The sequence below is a fragment of the Oryctolagus cuniculus genome, chromosome 19 (assembly GCF_964237555.1).
Source record: "Oryctolagus cuniculus chromosome 19, mOryCun1.1, whole genome shotgun sequence".
NCBI classification, from domain to species: domain Eukaryota; kingdom Metazoa; phylum Chordata; class Mammalia; order Lagomorpha; family Leporidae; genus Oryctolagus; species Oryctolagus cuniculus.
This window is the reverse complement of record NC_091450.1, coordinates 38,228,833-38,252,981: the sequence shown is the minus strand read 5'-3', so window position 1 is coordinate 38,252,981 and position 24,149 is coordinate 38,228,833. Positions and strand designations below refer to the sequence as shown.

Below are 24,149 nucleotides of genomic sequence, written 5' to 3'. Positions count from 1 at the left end.
GAAAGGATCTCAGAAGCATTCACACGTGTGCCTCATTTTTGACACGAGAAAATGGAGGCAAAGGGAGAAAAAGTATCTTGTCCAAGGTCAGGGTTACAGTAGAAGCAAGTCTTGAACTTTTATCGCGTAATCTTTCCTACTGACACTAAATATAGCTCAGTTTATATGTACAGATATTCTCTATAAATATTCACAAACTGCCTATAAAATTTAAAATTTTTAAAAGCACATTATTTTGAAAGCTCAGTTAACTATAAAAATATCATTACAACCAGCCCTACTTTATTCAAGCATTAAGTTGTGACTTTCAATCTAAGTGTTAATTTAAACAAATCTGTCCTGAAGCCACGGACATGAAATGGTGATAAGCTAATGGATGTGTGAGCATTTAAACATGAACAATTATGAGCCAGACCGTTTCTGAGTCACCTGCGTGCTTTCACTGGCCATGCTTCACACCCTAGAGTATTACTGGCAAGCCATCTCCCACAGAGCTGACTGGAGGTTTGAAATACTTAATCTAGAGACTTCAATTTCCAGGCAAATGCATGCAAGAACACTGGTGCTCACACATTCCTGTCAGGTAGGCTCCAGGACGCAATGTGAGCACCAACACCTGCAAGCAAGCCCAGGAATGGTACCACACAGGGCCGGCTGATGCACCCTACCCTGCCAACTGCTGAAGTGAGCCACCTCCTGGAGGTAGGAGCCACCTCCTGGGTTACAAGGAACGCCGCACAACATTAGCACTCACATTTGCTATTTTGAGAAATGAAAGAAGGCAAAGAACATGTATCTAAAGGAAGACAACGTAGATGGATTTTAGTATCAAATTAGACATTATAAGACAAAACTGGCGCCACCATAGCTCAATAGGATAATCCTCCGCCTGCGGCACTGGCACACCAGGTTCTAGTCCCGGTCAGGGCGCCGGATTCTGTCCCGGTTGCCCCTCTTCCAGGCCAGCTCTCTGCTGTGGCCAGGGAGTACAGTGGAGGATGGCCCAAGTGCTTGGGCCCTGCACCCATTGGGAGACCAGGAGAAGCACCTGGCTCCTGGCTTCGGGTCATCGCAGTGCGTCGGCCGCAGCGGCCATTGGGGGGGGGGGGTGAACCAATGGAAAAAGGAAGACCTTTCTCTCTGTCTCTCTCACTGTCCACTCTGCCTGTCAAAAAAAAAAAAAAAAAAAAAAAAAAAAAGACAAAACTATCCTCATCATCGAATTGTAAAGATAGCAAGTTAACTGCTTGGATTTAGTAAGTTAGGGGAATAAACATGCATTTCTTTCATTTCAGATAAATAAAACCTACAATTACCTATGCAAAATTCTACATATAACTTATTCTCAATTTTTACAAAATAATCTGCCCTGGGGCAGGCACTGTGGTGTAGTGGGTAAAGCCACTGCCTGCAGTGCCGGCATCCCATATGGGCGCTGGTTCAAGTCCCGGGTGCTCTACTTCCTATCTAGCTCTCTGCTATGGCCTGGGAAAGCAGTAGAAGATGACCCAGGTCCTTGGGCCCCTGTACCCATGTGGGAGACCTGGAAGAAGCTCCTGGCTCCTGGCTTCAGATGAGCACAGCTCCAGTCATTGCAGCCAATTGGGGAGGGAACCAGCAGATGGAAGACCTCTTTCCCTCCCTCCCTCCTTCTCTCTCTGCCTCTCCTTCTCTCTCTAACTGTGACTTTCAAGTAAAATAAATGCATCTTAAAAAAAATCAGCCCATTCAAGATTTTTTTCTACTTCAACAGTATTTTTCTTGAAGTTTGTTCTCATTCTTCCCTTATGCAAGCAAGTTTACAGGTCTCTGATATTCCTTCACTTTCATTCATGCAGCCAGTCACTCCAGTACTGCACACCTGTAACGCACACTACCAGGCCAGGCACAGTCATGAAGCAATGATGTATAGGTAAGGAGTAGAAAAGTAAAAGTCCTGGGGTAGACAGGACCTAAAACTGGGAACAGTCAATTCAACAAAGAAGCAGGATATTAAATAAAAGCTTTTATTACCTCTTATTTCAGAGTTTTGACTGACCTCATAAGGTCATAAGGAAAATACTTTTTTTTAAATTCAAAGCATTCTAAAGAGTGTGTGCTAAGTGGTGATCAAAACAAATCCAGGAGCCAGTGCTGTGGCATAGCTGGCAGAGCTGCTACCTGCAGCGCCGGCATCCCATATGTGCTCAAGTTTGAGTCCCGGCTGCTCCTCTTCCAGTCCAGCTCTCTGCTGTGGCCTGGGAAAGCAGCGGAAGACGGCCCAAGTCCTTGAACCCCTGTACCCATGTGGGAGACCCAGAAGAAGCTCCTGTCCTGGCTTTGGATCGGACCAGCTCTGGCCATTGTGGCCATTTGGGGAGTGACCCAGGGAATCGAAGACACCTTTCTCTGTCTCTCCTTCTCGCTGTAACTCTGACTTCCAAATAAACAAATAAATCTTTACAAAAATTTCAAACCCAGTGACCCACCCCTGCTACTTACATAAAAGAAGGATGCCCAGTCTCTGTGCCAGAGGGCACAGCGGGGAGTCAGGCCTCCATCCCCTGGAATACATGGGTCACATCCTGGGACACGACTCCCAGTACTAGATGCTGAAAGCCGGAGACTGAAAGGGTGCCGGGGTGGGGCGTGTGCCAGTCACAGCGTCTCACACAGCACATCTTCACTGCACCACCCTGAGACGGTCTTGCTCCTCTGTCCCCTATTCCCACCCGTGTTACTTCCTTCTTGCTTCTGCAACCTCAATTCTCTTCTGCCAAGTAACTAACAAGTTCACAGCTTCCAGGAAGCAGGGCCTGGATGTCTTCGGGGGGCTATTCCAGGACTGATTTGCTCCCTGACCCTTAGGCCTCGTGAGCAGCACTGGTTTCTGTTGAATTCCTTCTACTGTTTGAGTGCTGTAATTCTCTGTATAGTCCAATCAATTTCTCTCTCTCTCTCTCTCTCAGACAACCAAAGTCAACCTTTGTGGCTTGCAAGCAAGGCCATCTTAACTGATATGTTAGGCTTGGCCTACTGGCTTAAATATTTTGTACCTTTGTAGGGATCTTTAAACATCATTAACAAACCAATAACTTTCAAGTTTCACCTAGATCTCCTTGGTGATCCTGAGTCTGAGATATATATAACCATCTAGTCATTAACTCTTCTTGGCAAGCTCACATGCATCTCAAACTTAGTATGTCCAAAATAAGTCACAGACCCCCCTCCCCATGCCACACACACACCATTCTCCCAGAACAGTCCAATTTCCAGAAAAGGTAACCCCATGTCATCATTCATCAGGCCCCAAATCTTAAAGCTATTCATGGCTTCTCTTGTTTTATCATACCCCTCATCTAATCTAAATCCTACTGATTCTTTCAAAATATCAGTATCTGACACTTTTTCTATGCAAACATAGGCTAATCATTATTAGTTCAAATTGAAAGGTGGTTTTCAATAAAAGGAGAAAAAAGACTGCAGTAACTTGTGGAGAAAAAAATCAAAAGCAAGAAAAGGTTAAGTAAAGACAGTGAAAAGAAGAATTAGCCTGATACAGACACAAGCATGAGATTCGGAGTCACCCAGACCCGGGTTTGGAGCTGAGCTCTGTCCTTGATAAGCAGTGTGCCCTTGGACCTCTAGTCAACATGGCCAATCTTCAGTTCTGGTAGCTGCAAGTACAGCTAATCATACCTGCCTCTGAAGGCAGTTGTGAGAATTGCAGAAGACATGGTTAAAGCGGTATTCAATACATAATAGCTGCTGCTGATATTATTAATAGGCTGTTGCACTATTTTTCAAGTTGGGAAGCACGAGACCTACTGGTTCCCTTGAAAATGGGGGGAAAATCACTTACTAGTAAGCCTACCCTCACATTTTAAAGTCACGATATAACGCTAAGAGTTGGGGGACAAACAAGGGGTGGGGATGAAATGCATCTCCAGCTGTGTAAAGGAACTGCCCTCACAGAGAGAGGTTAGAGCAGGCGCAGAAGGTTGACCTGTGCTTCAACACAAGCAAAGCTTTCCAGGCCAAACGTGCCAGTTTTCAGACAGCACTCGTGGTGGTGCCGAGAGACTGAATGGCGTCTGACTTGCACCTGGACACCATGTGTGCTCAAGCTTGCAGAGGCCCTTCCATCTCCAGAAACAAGCTGCACTGTCTCACAAGTGGAAAGCAGCGTGCCGTCGAGTGACGTATAAACTTGTGGAGAAAGCCACACACCTACTGGTTTATGTATGGTATCCTGCACAGCAAGTACTTTATACATGTGGGGTGATGATGAGGTGGAAAATATCAAAGTAAAGGACCTTGCAAAAATATAAGTATCTACAACCAGCATCATGTCATCTCTTTAAAAAGAAAGCAACACCACCACACTATTTTACTGAGATTAGAGACTCATCAACAGCATCACAGACCATTTATTTGACAGGGAACAAAGTTCAAGTCTCGCTGACATCTTTACTTCATTAGCTCACCATAAGTCCTTACCTTGAATTTTTTTAAGTTTTTATAAATATGCTTCTGTAATTAACAGTCATTTCATTCTATATCCTTTCTCATTTGTTGAATAAAAGTTGTCTCAGGAGCATAGATAGACCACAAGTTAAAAACTGAATTAATACATACTTACTAGCTACCGTGACACCCATGAAAAGCACTTGTTGGCGAGGAAGGCTCCCCATCTCTGGGACTGCGCTGGGCCATTCTGTGCTCAACACCCAAACTTTGCGTAACATACATGCAGGAATTCCCACAGCTGCCCTTTCCCAGCTTAACATTCTACTAAGATAATGAGAAATTGATCTTTCATCATTGTTTCACTCAAACTCGTGGGGCGTCTGTTACAACTGGAATCAATATAAAGGTGGCTACCCAAGCAACTTTTAATAAAATAAGGGGAAAAGGCATAGCAGTTATCCCATCTTCCAAAGTAACTGGTATTTTCACTAGGATTTTAAAATATGGCTCTTAGACAACTTTCCCTTTTTCTGGTTTCCAATGACCAAAACTGAAACACTACAAACTAAGTTTAAGAAAAGTCAAGGCTCAAAGGCTGAGAGGCCAAGGTGGAGGAATGAAGACATCGGGCTGAGAGAAGGTCTCTGTGGATGTGCAGGGAGGACAGAGACCACAAATTTATGTCCCCCAGTTAAATTCATAATTTCAGTTCAAATCTATTCAGCAAATTGTCTCACACATATCCTTTTAGGAAAAAATGAAACAAAAGGCTTTCCCCTTCATGAATATTTGTCTCAATGCAACCACCTGGCAGCATAAATATTTGACTTCTAGCCTAAGCATACAGCATTTCATGATTCTTTGGAAAATACTCATCCTTAAACTTTATATTTGGAATATTATCTTTAAGTTAGATTGTCAGGTGCCCAGTACTCAAATACACACCAACCGTCCTTTTTAATTATTTAAAATTCCAAATGAAGAAAACAGGTCTGGCATTGGATAAGTATCTTGAATGTGGGATAGGCAAGAACACCTTGAAATAATACCCGACTAATCACAGGCAACCATTCCGCCATAGATGGGTGAGCCACTAATTAGACCAAAGGAAATAAAACTGTCATGGCAGGATAAAAGGAAAAAGAGAAATAAGCAGCAATTACTGCATTTTTGTTGGAGAAAGTATTATCAAACACAGTTCACTGAAAGGAGGACATTCCCACAGCACTTCAGTAAATATCAGCAGTCACCAAGTAGTATTTGGAGCTGAACACAACCAAGGGGTGAGAAGGACATCTGAAAGTGCAAGCAGGAAGAGGCCAAGTGGACTACATAGAGGAGTGTGCTCTGCTTTCAGGGTGTGGAGCACTCTGGAGGATAACAGCACATCGCTCTTTGCTTAAACCGCCTTAACATACCCAAGGCAACCTCAGCACAGATGCTGGTTAAAGACTGACACAGAAGTGCCAGACGAGGCTGCCCCCTTCCAAATCCTTGGTAACCTTAACTGGTACCCTTACCGGGCAGATGGTGTCAGCAAGTGTAATGAATGGCATCAGAAACTGGAATGTTTCAGCAACTTACATTCTGTTGCTTGGAATTATCTTGTGCCCTTCTCTGAACCAAGTCACTTGAGGTCTGGGGTAGCTGGTGATGGGCATCAGGTTCAGGACTGCTGCATGCCCTTGAGGAACTGTCTTCCTCTGGTCTGTATCCACGAAACTGTCCATATCTGCAGAGAAAAAACAGACCTATTAAGTTCTGGAAAAGTCTCTTATGGGCGGGGGGGCTATCAGTGATTAAACAACTAGACTTTAAAGCCATGACCTTGCTGCACTTAATAAGACAAGCAAGGCTGGTGGTAGCTCTGAGGAGCACAGATCTGGGTCTGTGGGAACCACTGCCTCCATTGCCAGAGAGGCACACTGTTCATTAGAACCAGGAGTCCCTTGTCTTACTACAGCATGCACTGGAATACACTGATTCTAACACTGAAATAAACTGCTGAAAAGCATCCTACAGCTTTCATGGAAGCAGTACTAAAGCCGTCTCAGCCCTCTGCAGCCACCAAGCCTCTCAGGCCAGGTCTGCCCCAAACAGTCCCTTCATCTGCTCAGTTTCTCCTCTTAGTTTCTAAAGTCATCATCTCCCTAAAAGATCTTCCAAGAAGCAATATTTTCTAACCTCTGCACGTTTTTAGTAGGTTCTTACACACTCAGACTGTTGACCTCATTTGGGGCAGTCATTTTGTTCCGATGTTTGTTCCACTGACTAAAAATATTTTAAGGGGCTGGTATTAACCACTGGGTTAAGCTGCCACACACAATGCTGGCATCCCATATTAGAATGTCAGTTCAGGTCCCAGCTGCTACGGTTGAACCCTGCTTCCTGCTAATGCACCTGGAAGTCAGCAGAAGACAGTCCAAGAACCTGGGACTTTGCTGCCCATGTAGGAAACCAGGATGGAGTTCCTGGCTCCAGCCTGGACCAGACCTGGTTGTTGTGACCAGCTGGGGAGGAACTAGCTGACTGAAGGTATCTGTCTGCTTCTCCCTCTCTCCCTGTTACTCTGCCTTTCAAATAAATAAATAAACGTTAAATGAAAAAAAAAGAAGCTTAAAAAAAACTTTTTGAAGGGCAGACCTCGCTTGGGACACCTGCATCCCATATGAGAGTGCCAGGGGTTGGGACTCACTTCTGCTTCCAAACCAGATTCCTGCTAATATGCTTAAGAGGCAGCAGATGATGGCTCAAATACTTGAATTCCTGTCACTCAAGTGAAATAACTGGATGAGGTTCCAGCCTCCTGGTTTTGGCCTGGCCCTGGTTGTTGGGTTCACTTGGAGAGTGAATAGGAGAAGGAAGACCTCAAGGAAGGAAGGAAGAACTGGAAGAACTGGAAGAACTGGAAGGAGGGAGGAAGGGAGGAAGAGAGGAAGGGAGGAAGGAATGTAACAGAGAGAAAGAAAGTGATGAATGATTTCTAAATGTTTCAAAAGAAACAGCCAGCAGAATGCAGGCATAAAAAGATTTTTTTAAAAGATCCATTTATTTACTTGGAAGGCAGATTGTGAGAAACCAAGAGCGTGAGAGGTGTCTTCCTTCTGCTGTTTCACTCCCCAAATGCCTACAAAAGCCAGGGTTGGGACAGGCTAAAACCAGGAGCCACCTAGTTTTGGATTGGCGTAGCTCTGGCCATTGCGGCCAGTTGGGGAGTGAACCATTGGATGGAAGACCTCTCTCTCGCTCTCTCTCTCACTCTCTCTCTGCTTCTCCTCTCTTTGTGTAACTCTGACTTTCAAATAAATAGATAAATCTTTAAAAAAAAAAAAAAAAACCAGAGCCAGGAACTCCATCCAGGTCTCCCACATGAGCAGCAGGGACAGTTAACTTGGGCCACCACTGCGGCCTCATAGGTGCATTAGCAGGGAGCTGGATCAGAAGTGAGGGGCAGCCAGCGCTCAGACCAGGACCTTTAATATGGGACATGGGCAACTCAAGCAGAGGCTTAGCCCACTGCACCACAACGCCTGCTCCTAAATGGCTAACTTTTAAATTAGTGACATCTGAAATTTTACAACAATCCATATTATAATCAGATACAGATAAATATGCACACACAGACACAGCAAAACTAATATAATTCTACCTAATGCAAGTAAGTTTGAAATATTCCATTGTAGAGTTCATTATCAATGATTCACAAGAAATTATTTTATCCATGACAGTGTGCAAGGACTAAGGGAAAAGTGGCTGGTGTTGTGGCGTCCCAGGTAAAGCTGCCTCCTGCGATGCCAGCATCCCCTACGGGCGCTGGTTTGTGTCCTGGCTGCTTTTCTTCCAATTCAGTTCCCTGCTAATGGCCTGGGAAAAGCAGAAGGCCCAAGAGCTTGGTCCTCTGCCAGCCACATGGGAGACCTGGAGCTCTTAGCTCCCAGTTCCTGGCTCTGGCTCCAGTCTTTCTCAGTCCTGGCTGTTGTAGCCACTTGGGAAGTGAAGCAGTGGCTATCTCTGTCTGTCTGTCTCTCTCTTACCATGAGTCTTAGATTAGAAAAATAGACATGGTTATTTTATTCATTTATTTTTGTTTACTTAAAAGGCAGGCAGAGAGAGATAGAGAGATAGAGAGAGAGAGAGAGAATCTTCCATCTGCTGGTTCACTTCCAAATTGCCCTCAACAGTCAGGACTGGACCAGGCCGAAGCCAGGAATCTGGAACTTCACTTGGTCCCTCATGGGCATGGCAAGAATTTAAGCACTTCAGCCATCACCCACTGCCTCCCAGGTTGTATGTTAGCAGGAAGCTGACTTGGAAGCAGAGTAGCCAGAATGGGAATCAGGCCTCCAATACAGGATACAGCCATCCCAGGTGGCAGCTTAATCTGCTGGTCTATAAAGCCTGTCTCTCCATGATTAGTGCTTTCAAAGTTAAGGTAGAAAAGAAGACACAAAAAAACTAAGAGCTAAAAATAAAGGCTAGAAAGATATAAATAATTAAGCCAGAGAAAGTCCAAAACAATTTTTTAAAAAGAATTTCATGTATTAAGCTTCAAGCTCATAACTTAATTCAAATATGATTTGGGTATTTTGCTGCACACAGTTTATTAGTTATGATTTCAATTATCTAATTGAATAAAAGTTATAAATTATTCTGCAGACACATTTAGCTGAGAGAGTTCAATACAATTCAGAGAATTTAAGCCTTTCTAGCAATTAAAAAAGTAATTAAACATGTATAGCATCAGCACCTCATTCAGTCATTAGGACTACGGTAGATTAGTTAGGTATTATTTTATTTTATATATGAACACTAAAAGATGCAGGACTTAACTGGGATCAAAAACACAAATAAATGTAGCACAGCCCAACCTAGTAACACTCCACTGTTCTCCAGAGTCTATACCAACATATTAAATTATAATTTTAAATTTCATAGGATATTATGCTTACTTTTAAACAGAGATATTTTGGTAGTACTTCTGAAATATAGTAAGGCAGACAGTCCCTTTAAACTCAATCTACCCTTCATAGATTTTGGATTAGACAAAAAGAGGACCGGCACAGTGGCTCAGCGGATTAAAGCTTCAACCGCAGCACCAGCATCCCATATGGGCATTGGTTCAAGTCTTTGCCACTCCATTTCTGATTCAGGTCCCTGCTAATGTGCCTGGAAAAGCAGCGGAACACGGCCCAAGTGCTCAGGCCCCTGCACCCACCAGGGAGACCGGGAAGAAGCTCTTAGCTCCTGGCTTCCACTTGGCTCAGTCTTGGCTGTTGCAGCCATTTGGAGAGTAAACCAGAAGAGGGAAGATCTGTTTGTCTCTCTTTGTCCATCTGTAACTCTGCCTTTCAAATAAATAAATAAATCTTAAAAAAAGAAAAAAAAATACTAAATACTTTGCATAGGCCTCTTTTGTGTTCCCCTCTTAAAGATGATGATAAAAGTCAAGTACGCTGCATTCTGACGTTACTTCACTTACTTTAACAGATTTCATTCTCCAAAATGGATGTGCTCAATAAGGAAGCAATCAATCCTTGTAGTACTAATACCATCTAGGCAATCGACTATCCATGTGCTTTTTGTAGCTCAGGAAAAAGATTTCTAAACAAATCATCATTGTAAAAAAACTGACTGTGAATGGATGACATTTGACCTAAACTGGTATAACTATTTATCTTAAAAATATTTTGAATGTAAGAGATGGGGAGAACAGCTCATTCATACAAAGGAAGGCATATTATTAACATTTTTATCCTCCTTGGTGCCCTGCATGGTCCTTAATCTTTTCAACTGATCAGCCATAACAAAGGTTCACTTTTTTCTTACCTACTTCAGCAATTATTCTATTCTAAACAGAACCAAAGATAAAGCCTTAGTTCCTACAATGGTTGGGATTGATTCTGATTGCTTCCTGCAGACACTCTGTTTCTGTTCTTTGCTTTGGGAGAGCCCCCTTACAACATACATACATGCCACTTGAACTTCTGATTTCTTTTGCAGGAGTGCTCCCATTCTGTTTCGCACCACACAACGGTAAAATCCAGCATCCAGCTTCTGTAAAGATGGAATAATGTACCTGCCAAACACCAAAAGGAAGAGTTAATGGTGATGTCCATAAAAGCTTTGACATCTCACCTACTAGCACTCAACACAGGGTTTACTTCTGGTAACCTAAGACACATGCAATGCTTCCCCAACTAAGACATCGACTAACAACTTATTCAAACTGCAACTTATTTCTGAGATTATTTCATCAATATCTACCTCCCTCCCTAGGCTGTAAATATTACATGAGTCAGGATCTACATGTGTTTTACTCAGCATCATATCCGTGCTTTTAGCAGAGAACCATGCACACAGGAGATAATACTCATGACTAGCTGAATGATGAATGAGAACCACTAAATAATTAAAAGCTACATTTAAACTGACCTTTCAATAAAAAGTAGTTATGGTTCATTGTGTAGATGCTAAGAATTTCTAGGAATTATTTCTAGAACTTGCAATCATGTTAATACAACATGCCATGTAACTCTTTATGAAATTTCACACAACACTGTCAAGATGAGGTACTGATGTCATTACTACAAAGAAAGCAAGGGTATCAGGATTCTTCCTCCCTCCAGGGACCAGTACAGCTTTCTCAACACAGTTTAAAACACTTCCTTTCCTTATTTCTCCACCTAAGGCCCAATACTAACTTTAGAATTTTTTTTTCAGATAACAGAAAAGCCATTTCATTTGTATTTTTGTATATCTTTTACTAAATATTTAACATCTAAAAACATCAGTGTTCTTCATAGTAAATAAAAAAGTAATTAAAAGATAGTTTCTGGGTAATAATAACAGATGGAATTAAAAAGGAGAGAATGTTCCAACATAGGAAGCAGTCCACACAGCAGACACACAGAATGACAATCATTTTAAGTAACACTCTGACCTCAGAATCAGCCCTTAAGGCTTCCTGGTCTGGCTGAAAAGGCTGTGAGAGCATTTCAGGCATGGAAAGCCAAGACACTGTGGCAAAAAATGTTCTATACAAAGGATCTCTGTGAGTGAGACCCCAGCGGAAAGAAGTGGCCATCAAAGAAGCATGTACTTTTTTTAAAGAGAGGAGAGAATTTCCACTTCACTTATGGCCTTGTCTAAATACTGACATAATTTGTGGTTTCAAAAGGCTTCCATATAGCCTAGGCAGCTCATGTCAAGAGCCTCAGGTGGTCACTGACGTCATACATGAGAGTGTTAATTGTTAAATTAACAACAGGAGTCACTGTGTACTAATTCTTCATGCAGGACCTCTGTCCTCAATGAGTGGTATTGTGAGAGTTAACTGTAAAACTAGTTCTCAAACAGTTTTGCATATGTGTGTATGCAAATTGTTGAAATCTTTACTTAGTATACAGTTGGTCTTCTGTGTACAAAGTTAATTGAAAATGAATCTAAATGGAGAATGGGACTGGCAAGGGGAGAGGGAGGAGGAAGAGGAGTGGGAGTGTGGGTGGGAGGGCAAGAATGGTGGGAATAATAACTATATTCCTAAAGTTGTACTTAAGAAATTTGTATTCCTTAAAAAATAAATTAAAAAGAAGCCAGTTTCTGTAAATGCCTGCTTTCAGTTTACTGCTGTATCATAATAGGATTCTTCAAAATTCATAAGCAAGTAAAGAGATGTGTGAGTAACCATCTAGCACAAAGGGTTTTGGAGCCCCTTAGCCCAATAGCTTCCTATTTAAGATGGTCAACTGACGGGTTTCTAAGCCATGTTCACCAACAAATCAAGAGTAAGAATTAATCAGGTGATATATTTGATAAATATATAGGGAATCCTTACAACTCAGTATAAATAAATACATATATAGGCAAAGTGACTAAATAGATATTTCTCCAAAGATGACATACACATGGTCAACCAGTTTATGAGAAAGTGGTCAACATCACTAATAGTTAGGGAAATGCAAACCAAAATCACAGTGAGGTATCTCACATCTGTTTGAATAGTTAAGAGCCCAAATCAATCAATCAATAAAATTAACAAATGATTGTGAGGCTATGGAGAAAACTGAATCATTGTACATTGTGGTGGGGACTATATACTGCTGCAGTCTTTGTGGAAAATAATAAAAAGCTTCTTCAAAAAATAAAAAACAGAACCACCGGATGACCCATCAATTCCACTTCCGAGGATGTATCCATAAGAACTGAAAACAAGGGGCTGGTGCTGTGGCTTAGCAGATAAAGCTGGGGCTGGTTCCAGTCAGAGGTGCTCTACTTCTGATCCAGCTTCCTGCTAATGAGCCTGGGAAAGCAGCAGAGGATGGTCCAAGTGCTTGGGCCCCTCTAGCCACGTGGGAGACCTGGAAGAAGCTCCTGACTTCAGCTTGGCCCAGTCTGGCTGTTGCGGTCATCTCGGGGAGTGAACCAGTGGATCAAAGTTTTCTCTGTGTCTCTTCCTCTGTCTCTCCATAAAAACATCTATTGTATTTATTTGAAAAGCAGAGTTACAGAGAGAGGTACAGAGATAGAGAGAGGCCTTCCATCTGCTGGTTCACTCCCCAGATGGCTACAAGGGCTGGAACTGAGCCGATCCGAAGTCAGGAGCCAGGAATTTCTTCCAGGTCTCCCACACGGGTGCAGGGGCCCAAGGACTTGGGCCATCCTTTACTGCTTTCCCAGGACATAGCAGAGAGCTGGATCAGAAGAGGAGCAGCCAGTATTAGAACTGGCGCCCATAAGGGATGCCGGCGCTTCAGGCCTGGGCTTTAACCTGCTGTGCCACAGCACTGGCCCCACAATAGATCCTAAAAGAAAACATCTCCATGGTCTTTTAAAAGCATCCTTGTATATGCAATATGTATACATAATACATATCCACATATATTATTGATGCAATATATATTATGCAGGAATAGAAAATATGTAAAAGGCATATATGCAGTTATCTGGGAGTGAACCACAGGATAGACGCATGCGCGTGCACGCGCTCTCTCTCTCTCTCTCTCTCTCTCTAACTCCGCTTTCAAAAAACAAAATAAAAAACTGAAAACAGGATCCTGAAGAGGCATCAAGGATTCCATTGTAATTGCAGCATTATTCAGAAAAGCCAAGATATGGATACAATCCAAACAGTTTCTACCTACTGATAATAAAGAAACTATGGTGTATGCCTAGAAAGGAATATTATTCAGTCTTTAAAAACAGATGACGTCATTCCATCTGAATTAAAACAGACTTGGAAACATACTAAGCGAAACAAGCTGGAAACAGAAAAACATAACACTTCATTATACCACTTATAAGATGAATCTAAGACAGCAAAACTAACAGAAGCAGAGAGTGGGATGGTGGCTGCCAGGGGCTGGTAGGGGGTGGGGGAAGGGAAATGGAAAGTACCAAAGGGCATGCAATATTTATTATTCAAGATGAGTAAGTCCTAGAGATCTACTGCACAGTGCAGCACCTATATTTAATCATATTTAGTGAATATTTGAAACTTCGGTAACAGGATGAGTATTACAGTGTATGTTACCACACAAAATAACAGAGTGGGAGGAAGCTTTCTGAGGTGATGGAGAAATTTATGACATAGACGGTGGGAATGGCTCCATATGGGCATACTTATCTCCAAACTCATCACATTGCCTATGTTAGATAATACAGGTTTTTGTGCATTAATCACTTACTAAAAATGAAAGTAAAAAATATGCAAATGGCAATTGCAATTGAATTGAAGCATCATATTTGTGGGCTGGTGCTGTGGCATAGTAGGCTAAGCCTCTGCTTGCAGTGCCTGCATCCCATATGGGTGCCAGTTAATGTCCCAGCTGCTCCTCTTCTGATCCAGCTCTTTGCTGTGGCCTGGGAAGCAGTGGAAGATGGTTCAAGTGCTCAGGCTCCTGCACCTGCATGGGAGACCCAGAAGGAGCTCTTGGCTCCTGGCTTCGGATCAGCTCAGTTCCAGCCACTGTGGCCAACTGGTGAGTAAACCAGTAGATGGAAGACCTGTCTTTCCCTCCCTCTGTCTGTGACTCTACCTCTCAAGTAAATAAATAAACCTTTAAAAATCATATTTGAGGAGAAGAAATTAATACTTGAGGTTCAGATACTCTTCACATATGGGAAAGCATCTACCTTGAGAAAGAATAAGATAACAAAAGCTCACTCAAATGTAACCTATTTTCCAAAAAGGAAAATGCAGCATGGCTATACAGAAAAGATGCTCTGGTAAAACTTATCTACAATTTAAAAATATTTCCTTGGGACCAGCACTGTGGCATAGCAGGTAAAACTGCTGCTGGCACCTGCCACACCCATAGCCCATGGGCACTGGTTCATGTCCTGGCTGTTCTACGTCCAATTCAGCTCCCTGCTAATGGCCCAAGTGCTCAGGTCCCCGCCACCTATATGGGAGGTCCAGATGAAGCTCCTAGCTTCCTCCTGGCTCAGATCTGGCCATTGCAGCTATGTGGGGACTGAACCAGTGGATGGAAGATTCTCTCTTGGTAACTCATTGAAAGTCATAGTTACACAGAGAGAGAAGCAGAGTCAGAGAGGGGGGGGGGGGTCTTACATCTGCTGGTTCACTCCCCAGTTGGCCACAATGGCCGGAGATGTACCGATCTGAAGCCAGGAGCCAGGAGCCAGGAGCTTCTTCTGGGTCTCCTATGAAGGTGCAGGGGCCCAAGGACTTGGGCCATCTTCTATGGCTTTCCCAGGTCATAGCTGAGAGATGGATTGGAAGTAGAGCAGCCAGGAATTGAACTGGCACCTATATAGGATGCTGGTACTATAGGCGGCAGCTTTACCCACTATGCTGCAGCGACGGCCCCAATAAATAAAAGCTTTAAAATAATTTTTACTTATATAAAGTACAGAAAAATCTGAAAAAAAATTGGATAAAAGAGGAAGCATGTGGTCTGCTTTATTTGCTCAGTCCCTTAGTGCACCGAGAAGCACGCATCCTCAACTACCACTCGTCTTTTTGCTCAAGCATCTCCAATTAGTCAACCTCAAACAGGGACTGATAGGCATAAATGCAAGTGAATAAAACATTTAAACAATACAGGTAATTCAACAGTAAGCAAATATTAATCAAAGTTCATTTTCCCTCTGATAACCTTCTTGAGATCCTATGGCATGATTAATAATACCTTTCATGAGAAAAAATATTGCTGAGTTATAATCTTCAAAATTTTTATTCTGAGAAATGGTTCATCTCAAATGAAATTAATTACTGAGCACAATAAGCATAATATCAAACCAAACACAAAGTCAGTGCCATTTATTTAAATTACAAATCACAACAGGAAAGATATGCAGCTTTGATCATTACATACTATGGTTATAATAAGGCAAAGTTTGGAGAATAGAGTAAAACAAAATCAACACAAGTGTTTCGAAAAGAAGCAGCACAAGGCCGGTGCCGCGGCTCACTAGGCTAATCCTCCGCCTTGTGGCGCCGGCACACCGGGTTCTAGTCCTGCTCAGGGCGTCGAATTCTGTCCCGGTTGCCCCTCTTCCAGGCCAGCTCTCTGCTGTGGCCCGGGAGTGCAGTGGAGGATGGCCCAAGTGCTTGGGCCCTGCACCCCATGGGAGACCAGGAGAAGCACCTGGCTCCTGCCTTCGGATCAGCGCGGTGCGCCGGCTGCGGCGGCCATTGGAGGGTGAACCAACAGCAAAGGAAGACCTTTCTCTCTGTCTCTTCTCTCTCTCTCACTGTCCACTCTGCCTGTCAAAAAAAAAAAAAAAAAAAAAAAAGCAGCACATGCCATCGGAGTACAAGTCTGAGGAACTACAAGGTCAGTTCTATTACTGTGGGAAAGCCGTATCACATAGGTGTTACTCATGCTACTTCTTGCCTTTTGCCATGTCCTAAACAGGGCTTTACCATGTTATGCATGTCTAGAGTAACACTTAGTACTAATGCATAAAAATAGCTAGTTCTCCTTTCACGTAAGGGAGAGAAAACAGATACAAACCTGAGCATTTGGCATATGCTGTTTTGCACCATCTCTTTAGTCTAATGTCTCACCAGGGAAAAAAATACACAAAGAAGTTGCAAAGCCCTCCACCTATTACGGCAATTCTGATACAAACTGTGTTCACCTAATAGATGGGAATATTCACTTTAAGTCTATTGTTTATAAACACACATTTTTAAGGAGAGAAAGTTTCCTGGCTCTTTATAAGAAAGTATGATAAAATCTTCGTACCATATGCCACTAAAATATAGCAAATGCCTGCTCCTATTTCAAATCAACACAGCAGGGAGTGTTTATATTCCCTGTATTACGGCAGAACTCTACTAGACTAACAGAATGTTTTCCAGGACTAATTCATTATCAGGAATAGCAAATTTTTAAAAATCAAACACAAAATTCCAATAAAACTAAGAGTTTACATGCCCACTTCTGCAAAGTGGGAAAGCACTTCATGGCGAAGTGCCATTCTGAATGGGCCAGTGGGGCCACCCCAGAATGTCTCTAGAAAGCAGGATTAGGTTCACACCAGTCCATGAACAGTTGCTTGACTAGTCCTGGAGCCGAAACTGGATATTTAGGCTCGGAACCACTTCACTCTATTTGGAAAATTCTCCACACCACAAGCGTTGGTGGAGACAGAGCTTACATCAAATTTAACTTCAAAAAGACCACATAAAAATATTCTCAGAGCCCTCTCCATGGGGCTCAGCTACAGAAAAGAGCACAGCTAATTCAGCCCACACTTAGGCTGGAGGGCACAGGAACAGGGTAGGAGACATCACTTGCCAGCAGCATTGGTGGGGAAACGGCAAGCCCTGGGCCAGGAGAGGCACATGGCGACCAGTGCCAGCTTGGGCAGGGTTGAGGAAGTGGCACCCGCATCCTCTCATGCTGGCGGCAGGAGCCTCGGGGACTGGCTCAGGGGGTGACTGTGGCACCGGTGGCCTCGCCTCAATTTGTGCACAATCTCCAGTCTGCCTGGGGAGTCTCGGAGCAGCCCAACACCCACTCCAGCAAGAGCCTGTTTCTTTGATCAAGACCTCTTCAAAACTCTGTCGCCCAAGAAACTGTGGTTCAAAAGCTTTCAAAAGTTAGCAGGCACTCATCACGATCGCAGAAAAATCTAACACCTCACAGAACCATTTACTTCTTAAAAATTTGGCTTCCTAGTAAATTATAAAGAATCATGAGGTAACAAAGAGCTCCAAAAACTGGGGCAAATTAGACTATCATAAGGAGTTTTTCTGAACATGAGCCACTAAAACTTTGGAAAATGACAAAATCACTACTTACAGGTGCTGGTGCTGTGGCGTAGTAGGTTAAGTATCTGCCTGCTGTGCCGGCATCCCATATGGATGCTGGTTCATGACCCGGCTGCTCTACTTCTGATCCAGCTCTCTGCTATGGCCTGGGAAAGCAGAAGATGGCCCAAGTCCTTGGGTTCCTACACCTACGAGGGAGACCCAGAAGAAGCTCCTGGCTCCTGGCTCCAGATCGGCACAACTCTGGTCCTTGCGGCCATTTGGGGAATGAACTAGAGGATGAAAGACTTCTCTGGCTCTCCCTCTCTCTGTCTGTAATTCTATCTCTCAAGTAAATCAATCTTTTTTTTTTTTTTAAATCACTACTTAGAATAGATACTATTGAGCATGACTAAATATACACATCAAAGTAATGAGACATTTGCCACGAGGACAGAAGAGAAATTTTGTTTCACCTCTACAGGGGGTAAAACATTGTCAGGGACAATAAACTACAAGAAAAAATTTTCTATTAAAATTAGATGTGATTTTTTTCTCTCTCTCTCAACTTGGGGGAGAGGGACATCTGTTAACATCCATTTTGTGCCACTTCAGATAAGACTATTTGCCCCAAATATCATTTTTATGTTGGTATGAAAATACTTACTTTTCATGAAAATCAACAAATTCTACAATAAGCTTTTATACATTGGCCCAAAGACAATTATCCCTAAAGTTAAAAACCAACTAACAAACAAAAAAATGGGGTGGGGAGGGAGGGGGCTAACAAAATAATAAATAAAAAACCCTGCAAGCCATTTATATTACTCTTGGAATTGCATCAGTTTTTTTAATGAGATAAATGTTTTCAACTTCATTTTTCTAATGTTCCTATTTGAGGCTTTTTTTTTTTAGAAGATTTATTTATTTATTTGTTTATTTTATTTATTTATTTATTTATTTATTTGAAAGGCAGAGTTATAGAAAGGCAGAGGCAGAGAGAGAGAGAGAGAGAGAAAGAAAGAGAAAGAGACACAGAGAGAGAGGCCCTCTATTTGCTGGTTCACTCCCTAACTGGCCCCAAGGGCCGGAGCTACACTGATCTGAAGCCAGGATCCAGGAGCTTCCTCCGGGTCTCCCACGCGGGTGCAGGGTTGCAAGGAATTGAGCCATCTTCTACTGCTTTCCTAGGCCACAGCAGAGAGCTGGATCAGAAATGGAGCAGCTGGTACTCGAACCAGCACCCACATGGGATGCCGGCACCTCAGGCGGCAGCTTTATCTGCCATGTCACAGCGCCAGCCCCAACTATTTGAGGTTTTTAAAAACTGAGTGATCCAAAGTGGAATGACTATATAGCTGCATCTTTCCTCAAGTAAAATAACGAAATGATAATTCCAAACTCAATCTGATGAGAGTTAGATGCACAGTCCTGAAGGTGTGAAAAGCTTACTCAGGGTTCTAGGACCTGGGCAAGCTCAAGGTTATGATTCTTACTCTTTCAAGGGAGTAAAAGTCATCAGTCTGCAGTTCAAATCAGCAGTATGCTAAAACGCAAATCATCCAATGGATATATCTGCAAAGATAGTTTAATCAGCATTTAATTTATTTCTAATTTTATTTCAAATTAAAAAGGGCAACAGACAGGTTACTGTGAAAACAGGCTAAGGGTCTATGGAATTATAGATGCTATTTCAGGAATATAACCAGGTGGAATAGACAGCCTCTAGGACTGACTAGAAACTAAGTTTCCACAGTCTCCTTGCTGACACCACATCTTGAATTACTACATTTAAACTTTACTAACAGTTAGAAAAGTTAAACTAAAGAGACTCAAGAGTTTTTATGGGGATGTTCTCTTCTGGGATCCTGGTTTATATGATTTCCCCTATCATAGAAAATGGTTTGGGTATTATTCATTCTACATTAATTCCTACCTTTCCTTCTCAAACCAGGGCAGAAAAGGTAAAATACCAGTTTACTGAAGACAGAACACCACAGTGGAACCTATGGTGAGCACTAAATATTCTCTCAAGAATGGAATTTCAGAAAACACTTGGGAAAAGGGACAGTCATTTTCTTAGGGTTAAAATCCTTACTCCATGTCTGTTTGCTTCTTTATAATATTATGTTCTCTGTGCACATTAAAAACTGAGAACCATCATATCAATGATCAAAGTGCAAGGGCAGAGGCCGGCGCTGTGTGCAGTGGGTTAACACCCCGGCCTGGGGTGCTGGTGTCCCATATGGGCGCTGATTCGAGACCTGGCTGCTCCACTTCTGATCCAGCTCTCTGCTGTGGCCTGGGAAAGAGTCAAAGATGGCCCAAGTGCTTGGGCCTCTGCACCCACATGGGAGACCCAGAGGAAGTTCCTGGCTCCTGGCTTCGGATCGGCGCAGCTCCGGCCGTTGCGGCCAATTGGGGAGTGAACTATCAGATGGAAGACTTCTCTCTCTCTCTCATTCTCTCTTCCTTTCCTCTCTCTGTGTAACTCTTTCAAATAAGTAATCTTTTTTTAAAAAAAAGTACAAGCGCAAATAGCTTCTACAGTCAAAAATATGTATCTCAAGATATAATGGAAAAGAGGCATAAATTCTAAGAATCTAATATAAGCATAAATGAATTAAGAACAAGTTTAAAAGCTTCCACTTGTTTATTTGGTAAGAATCTGTCAACAATAAGTTCAGGGGCTGGTGCTCTGGTACAGCAAGCTAAGCTGCTGCCTGGGACACTGCTGGCATCCCATATGGGCACCAGTTTGAGTCTCAGCTGCTGCACTTCCTTTTTTTAAGATTTTAATTTTTTTATTGGAAAGTCAGAGTTACACAAAGAGAGGAGAAGCAGACAGAGAGAGAGAGAGAGGTCTTCCCTCTCCCCAAATGGCCAGAGCTGCGCCCAATCCGCAGCCAAGGAGCCAGGAGCTTCTTCCGGGTCTCCTACGTGGGTACAGGGGCCCAAGGACTTGGGCCATCTTCTTACTGCTTTCCCAGGCCATAGCAGAGAGCTGAATAGGAAGTGGAGCAGCCGGGACTCACACCAGCACCCATATGGGATGCTGGTGCTTCAGGCCAGGAGGTTAACCCGCTGTGCCACAACACTGGCCCCAGCTGCTGCACTTCCAATCCAGCTTACTGCTAATGCACCTGGGAAGACAACGGAAGATTGTCGCTCCCCCATTCGCGGAGGAACGACACTGGACCCTGCACTGTTCTTTTGTCTGCTTGGCCCTTCCCGGGTTTGCTGCTGGTTCTTCCTGGGTGGGCTGCCGTCCCTTCCACCTCCGTGGAAGGGCGGTTCCCCCTGCCACTTTCCCCACTTCCGCGGGGGAGCGGCACACCGCCGGCTCTCTCGGGGGCTGCTCAGGTGTTCCTTCAGATAGATGTTCCTTTTAGATGTTCCTCGTGCATGTTGTCTCTCTCCTCCTTTATAGTCCTCTTCCACCAATCCCAACTCTGCTACCCACACGCCGAGCACGCTGCTCTCCTCCAATCAGGAGCAGGTCCTGCTGTTTATTGGTTGAACTGGAAGCAGCTGTGTAGAAGCTGTTTCCTCCTCTCCCAGCGCCATATTGTGGGAGAGCAGATGCATAGAATAAGTCTTAATTCCAGTAACTTAGTCTAGTCCGAGTTGCTCCCCACAGAAGATGGCCCAAATGCTTGTGCCCCTGCCACCCATGTGGGAGACTGGCTTCAGCCTGACTTAGCCCTGGCCATTCCATCTGGGGAATGATCCAGCAGGAGGAAGATCTGTCTTTGCTTCTCTCTCTCTCTCTGGCTCTGCCTTTCAAATAAACAAGCTTTTTTTTTTTTTAAAAAAAAAAAAAAAAAAAACAGTGAGTCATGTTATAAATCAGTTTAGTCACTGTGGTTAAAATTCTTCACTTAGATTCCATGATGATCCCCAGAGAAAAGAACCAACAAGTGCAGTGGTGGTAACTCTGGATGTGAACCAGGCCCTTCCCACGATGGCCCTAGCCACAGCGGGGTTGTGGCCATACATGGGGGAGGGGCATGGGCATAAGGAGAAGAAAAAGGAAAAGAGAACCAAGAACCAGGTGCGTTTTTGGCACAGACACCTGCTTCCCATACTGGAGGGCCTGGACTCGAGTCTCCTTTGTGCTTCCAATCCAGCTTCCTGCTGAAGTACATCCTGGGAAGTAGCAGGTGTCAGCCAATGTAGTGAGAGACCCAGATGCAGTTCCAGGCTCTTGGCTTCATCCTGACTCAGCCTTGGCTGTAGTGGGCTTTTTGGGAGTGAACCAGAAGACAAAAGATAACATGCTCTCTCTCTATGTGTCATTCTGCCTTTAAAACAAATAAAAATTAATTTTATAAAATAATGAAGGGAGATGAATTAAAAAATCTAAATCCAAACCATCTCCAATAAGAATTTTAAGAGACCTAATGCCAATTCTGATTCACAGAATCTCCAGAAACAATCATGCCAGGACTCCACAAGTGGAAAATTAAGTTAAATCAAAGCTAGAAATAAAGGCAAGTAATACACAACTTTGTGTGGCAAACAGAAACATGTAGCTATGTCACATTATTAAATGTTAGAAATCTAAATCCAATAAGATAGCACAGATGTCTATTAAAGACTCCAGAAGTCAATGTTAGTTACTCAGAAAGAGGTGATTGTGGGGAGCAACTCGGACTAGACTAAGTTACTGGAATTAAGACTTATTCTATGCATCTGCTCTCCCACAATATGGCGCTGGGAGAGAAGAAAACAGCTTCTACACAGCTGCCTCCAGTTCAGCCAATAAACTGTAGGACTTGCTCCTGATTGGAGGAGAGCAGCGTACTCGGCGTGTGGGCAGCCGAGTTAGGATTGGCGGAGGAGGACTATAAAGGAGGAGAGAGACGGCATGCACCAGGAACATCTAAGGGGAACATCTAAGGGGAACACCTGTGCAGCCCCCGAGAGAGCCGGCCGGCGGTGTGTCGCTCCCCTGTGGAAGTGGGGAAAGTGGCCAGGGGGAACCGCCCTTCCACTCTGCCTGTCAAAAAAAAAAAAAAAATTAGGCTTATTAAAATGCATATTAGGTTAAAGTATAATTACAAAAAATTGACAGTTTTACAATGCATAGCTTTCCTATCTAGGATCCACTTTTGTATCTCAGTGAGGATTTGTTCTTCACTTCAAGTAGTTTCTGCTCATTTAAGTTATTCCCACGTATTTAATATTTTTTATTGATGTTGTGAATTTCTTTGCCTTTTTATAAAACATAAGAAAAATAACTTTTCCCTTAACCATTCCTATTTTTACTGAAATAAAAAAATGTACAAACATCCATCAAATCGCTATTGTTTTGCTGTCAGGGAAAGTGAACCACAGACAGATCTCATAATAGAACTGTAAGATTTTCAGTGGTTTGGTTTAGAGCATCAAAATATTTCTACTTGTTGTAACAATGAACACTGAACCCAATCCTAAGAAATTCTTGGCATATGTACTCATGTCACCCACACAGGTACACACACTTTGATTATTATTACAACAGATTTTTTAATCTCAAAGAAGAAAATAATTTATACTAAATGTTTTCAGGATGAAATAGGTACAAATGCTCCTAAGAGACCCAAGCTCACGTGGCTTAATTACTTAGCTACCATTCTTTTGCCAATGTATTTACCTGTGCTAAATGCAACGGTGAGTATCACTATGAAATCCATCTTAAACTCACTGCACTTTGTGTAACATGGTGAATAAAATGCTATTTTTAGACAAAACTGGAAAAGGCAAACTTCTATTATTTGCTTTTTTCAGGTTACACCATTTCCCTGACACCACGACGGGTGGGGACGGGGGACAGACTCACTTCCAGGTAGGGAACAGCTATCATTTTCATAAAGTATTCATATTTTTCGATTGGAAACGTAGAAAGGTCTCTTGAAGGTTAACGCATGACAGCTGAAGGTGCTCATTGGAAGAAAGTAGGTGAAAGAGTAATTTGAAAAATAGCATGAGATTTTTAGGCAGGTTTCATATCTTGACAAAAATGATGACAAAACACAATGGGTTCTTGATAACCCATCTCAGTGTCTGAAACCCTCAGCAAACAGAGCATAACTCATCACACCTGCCCCAAACCACTCCGGCTTCAGAATAGCCCATTTCTTCTTATCGTGCTCTCTGTCGGGAGTTGTGAAGTGTCTACCTTATTTTAACAGCCCATACGTGACAAGTCACTCCCCCCAGTCTTGCTTCAATATAACCAACAATGTTTTTTCACCTTGTAGATTAACCACGGGTGTCTGAAGTGAACAAGTAAATCCGCTAGAGGCAGGAGCAAGGCAAAGGGAGTTTCAGCTCTTCATGAATTTTTAAGGTTGACACCAAAACCGCATCACAACTGGCTTTAAAAATAAAACTGTATCACAACTATGATTAAATAACTATTGCAGGACGGCAACTTGGCCTACAGTTAATGCAGATTGAGACACCCACATCTGGAGTCAGAATCTGAGTTAGT

At 42.9% G+C, this 24,149-nt stretch overlaps 1 protein-coding gene across 6 annotated transcripts in view; it reads right to left on the bottom strand.

The window, feature by feature from the left end:
• Positions 1-24,149, bottom strand: part of SDK1 (sidekick cell adhesion molecule 1) — a 980,492-nt gene that overhangs the window by 563,451 nt on the left and 392,892 nt on the right. For 5 of the 6 annotated variants that reach the window (XM_070064289.1, XM_070064290.1, XM_070064292.1 and 2 more), the window contains exons 3-4: positions 10,419-10,525; positions 6,034-6,181 (exon numbers count right to left, since the gene is read on the bottom strand). In XM_070064289.1, the coding sequence (XP_069920390.1) occupies positions 6,034-6,181; positions 10,419-10,525 (255 nt within the window). Of the gene's footprint in view, positions 1-6,033; positions 6,182-10,418; positions 10,526-22,582; positions 22,674-24,149 lie in introns of all 6 variants that reach the window. The other variant, XM_070064291.1, reaches the window with a different exon arrangement.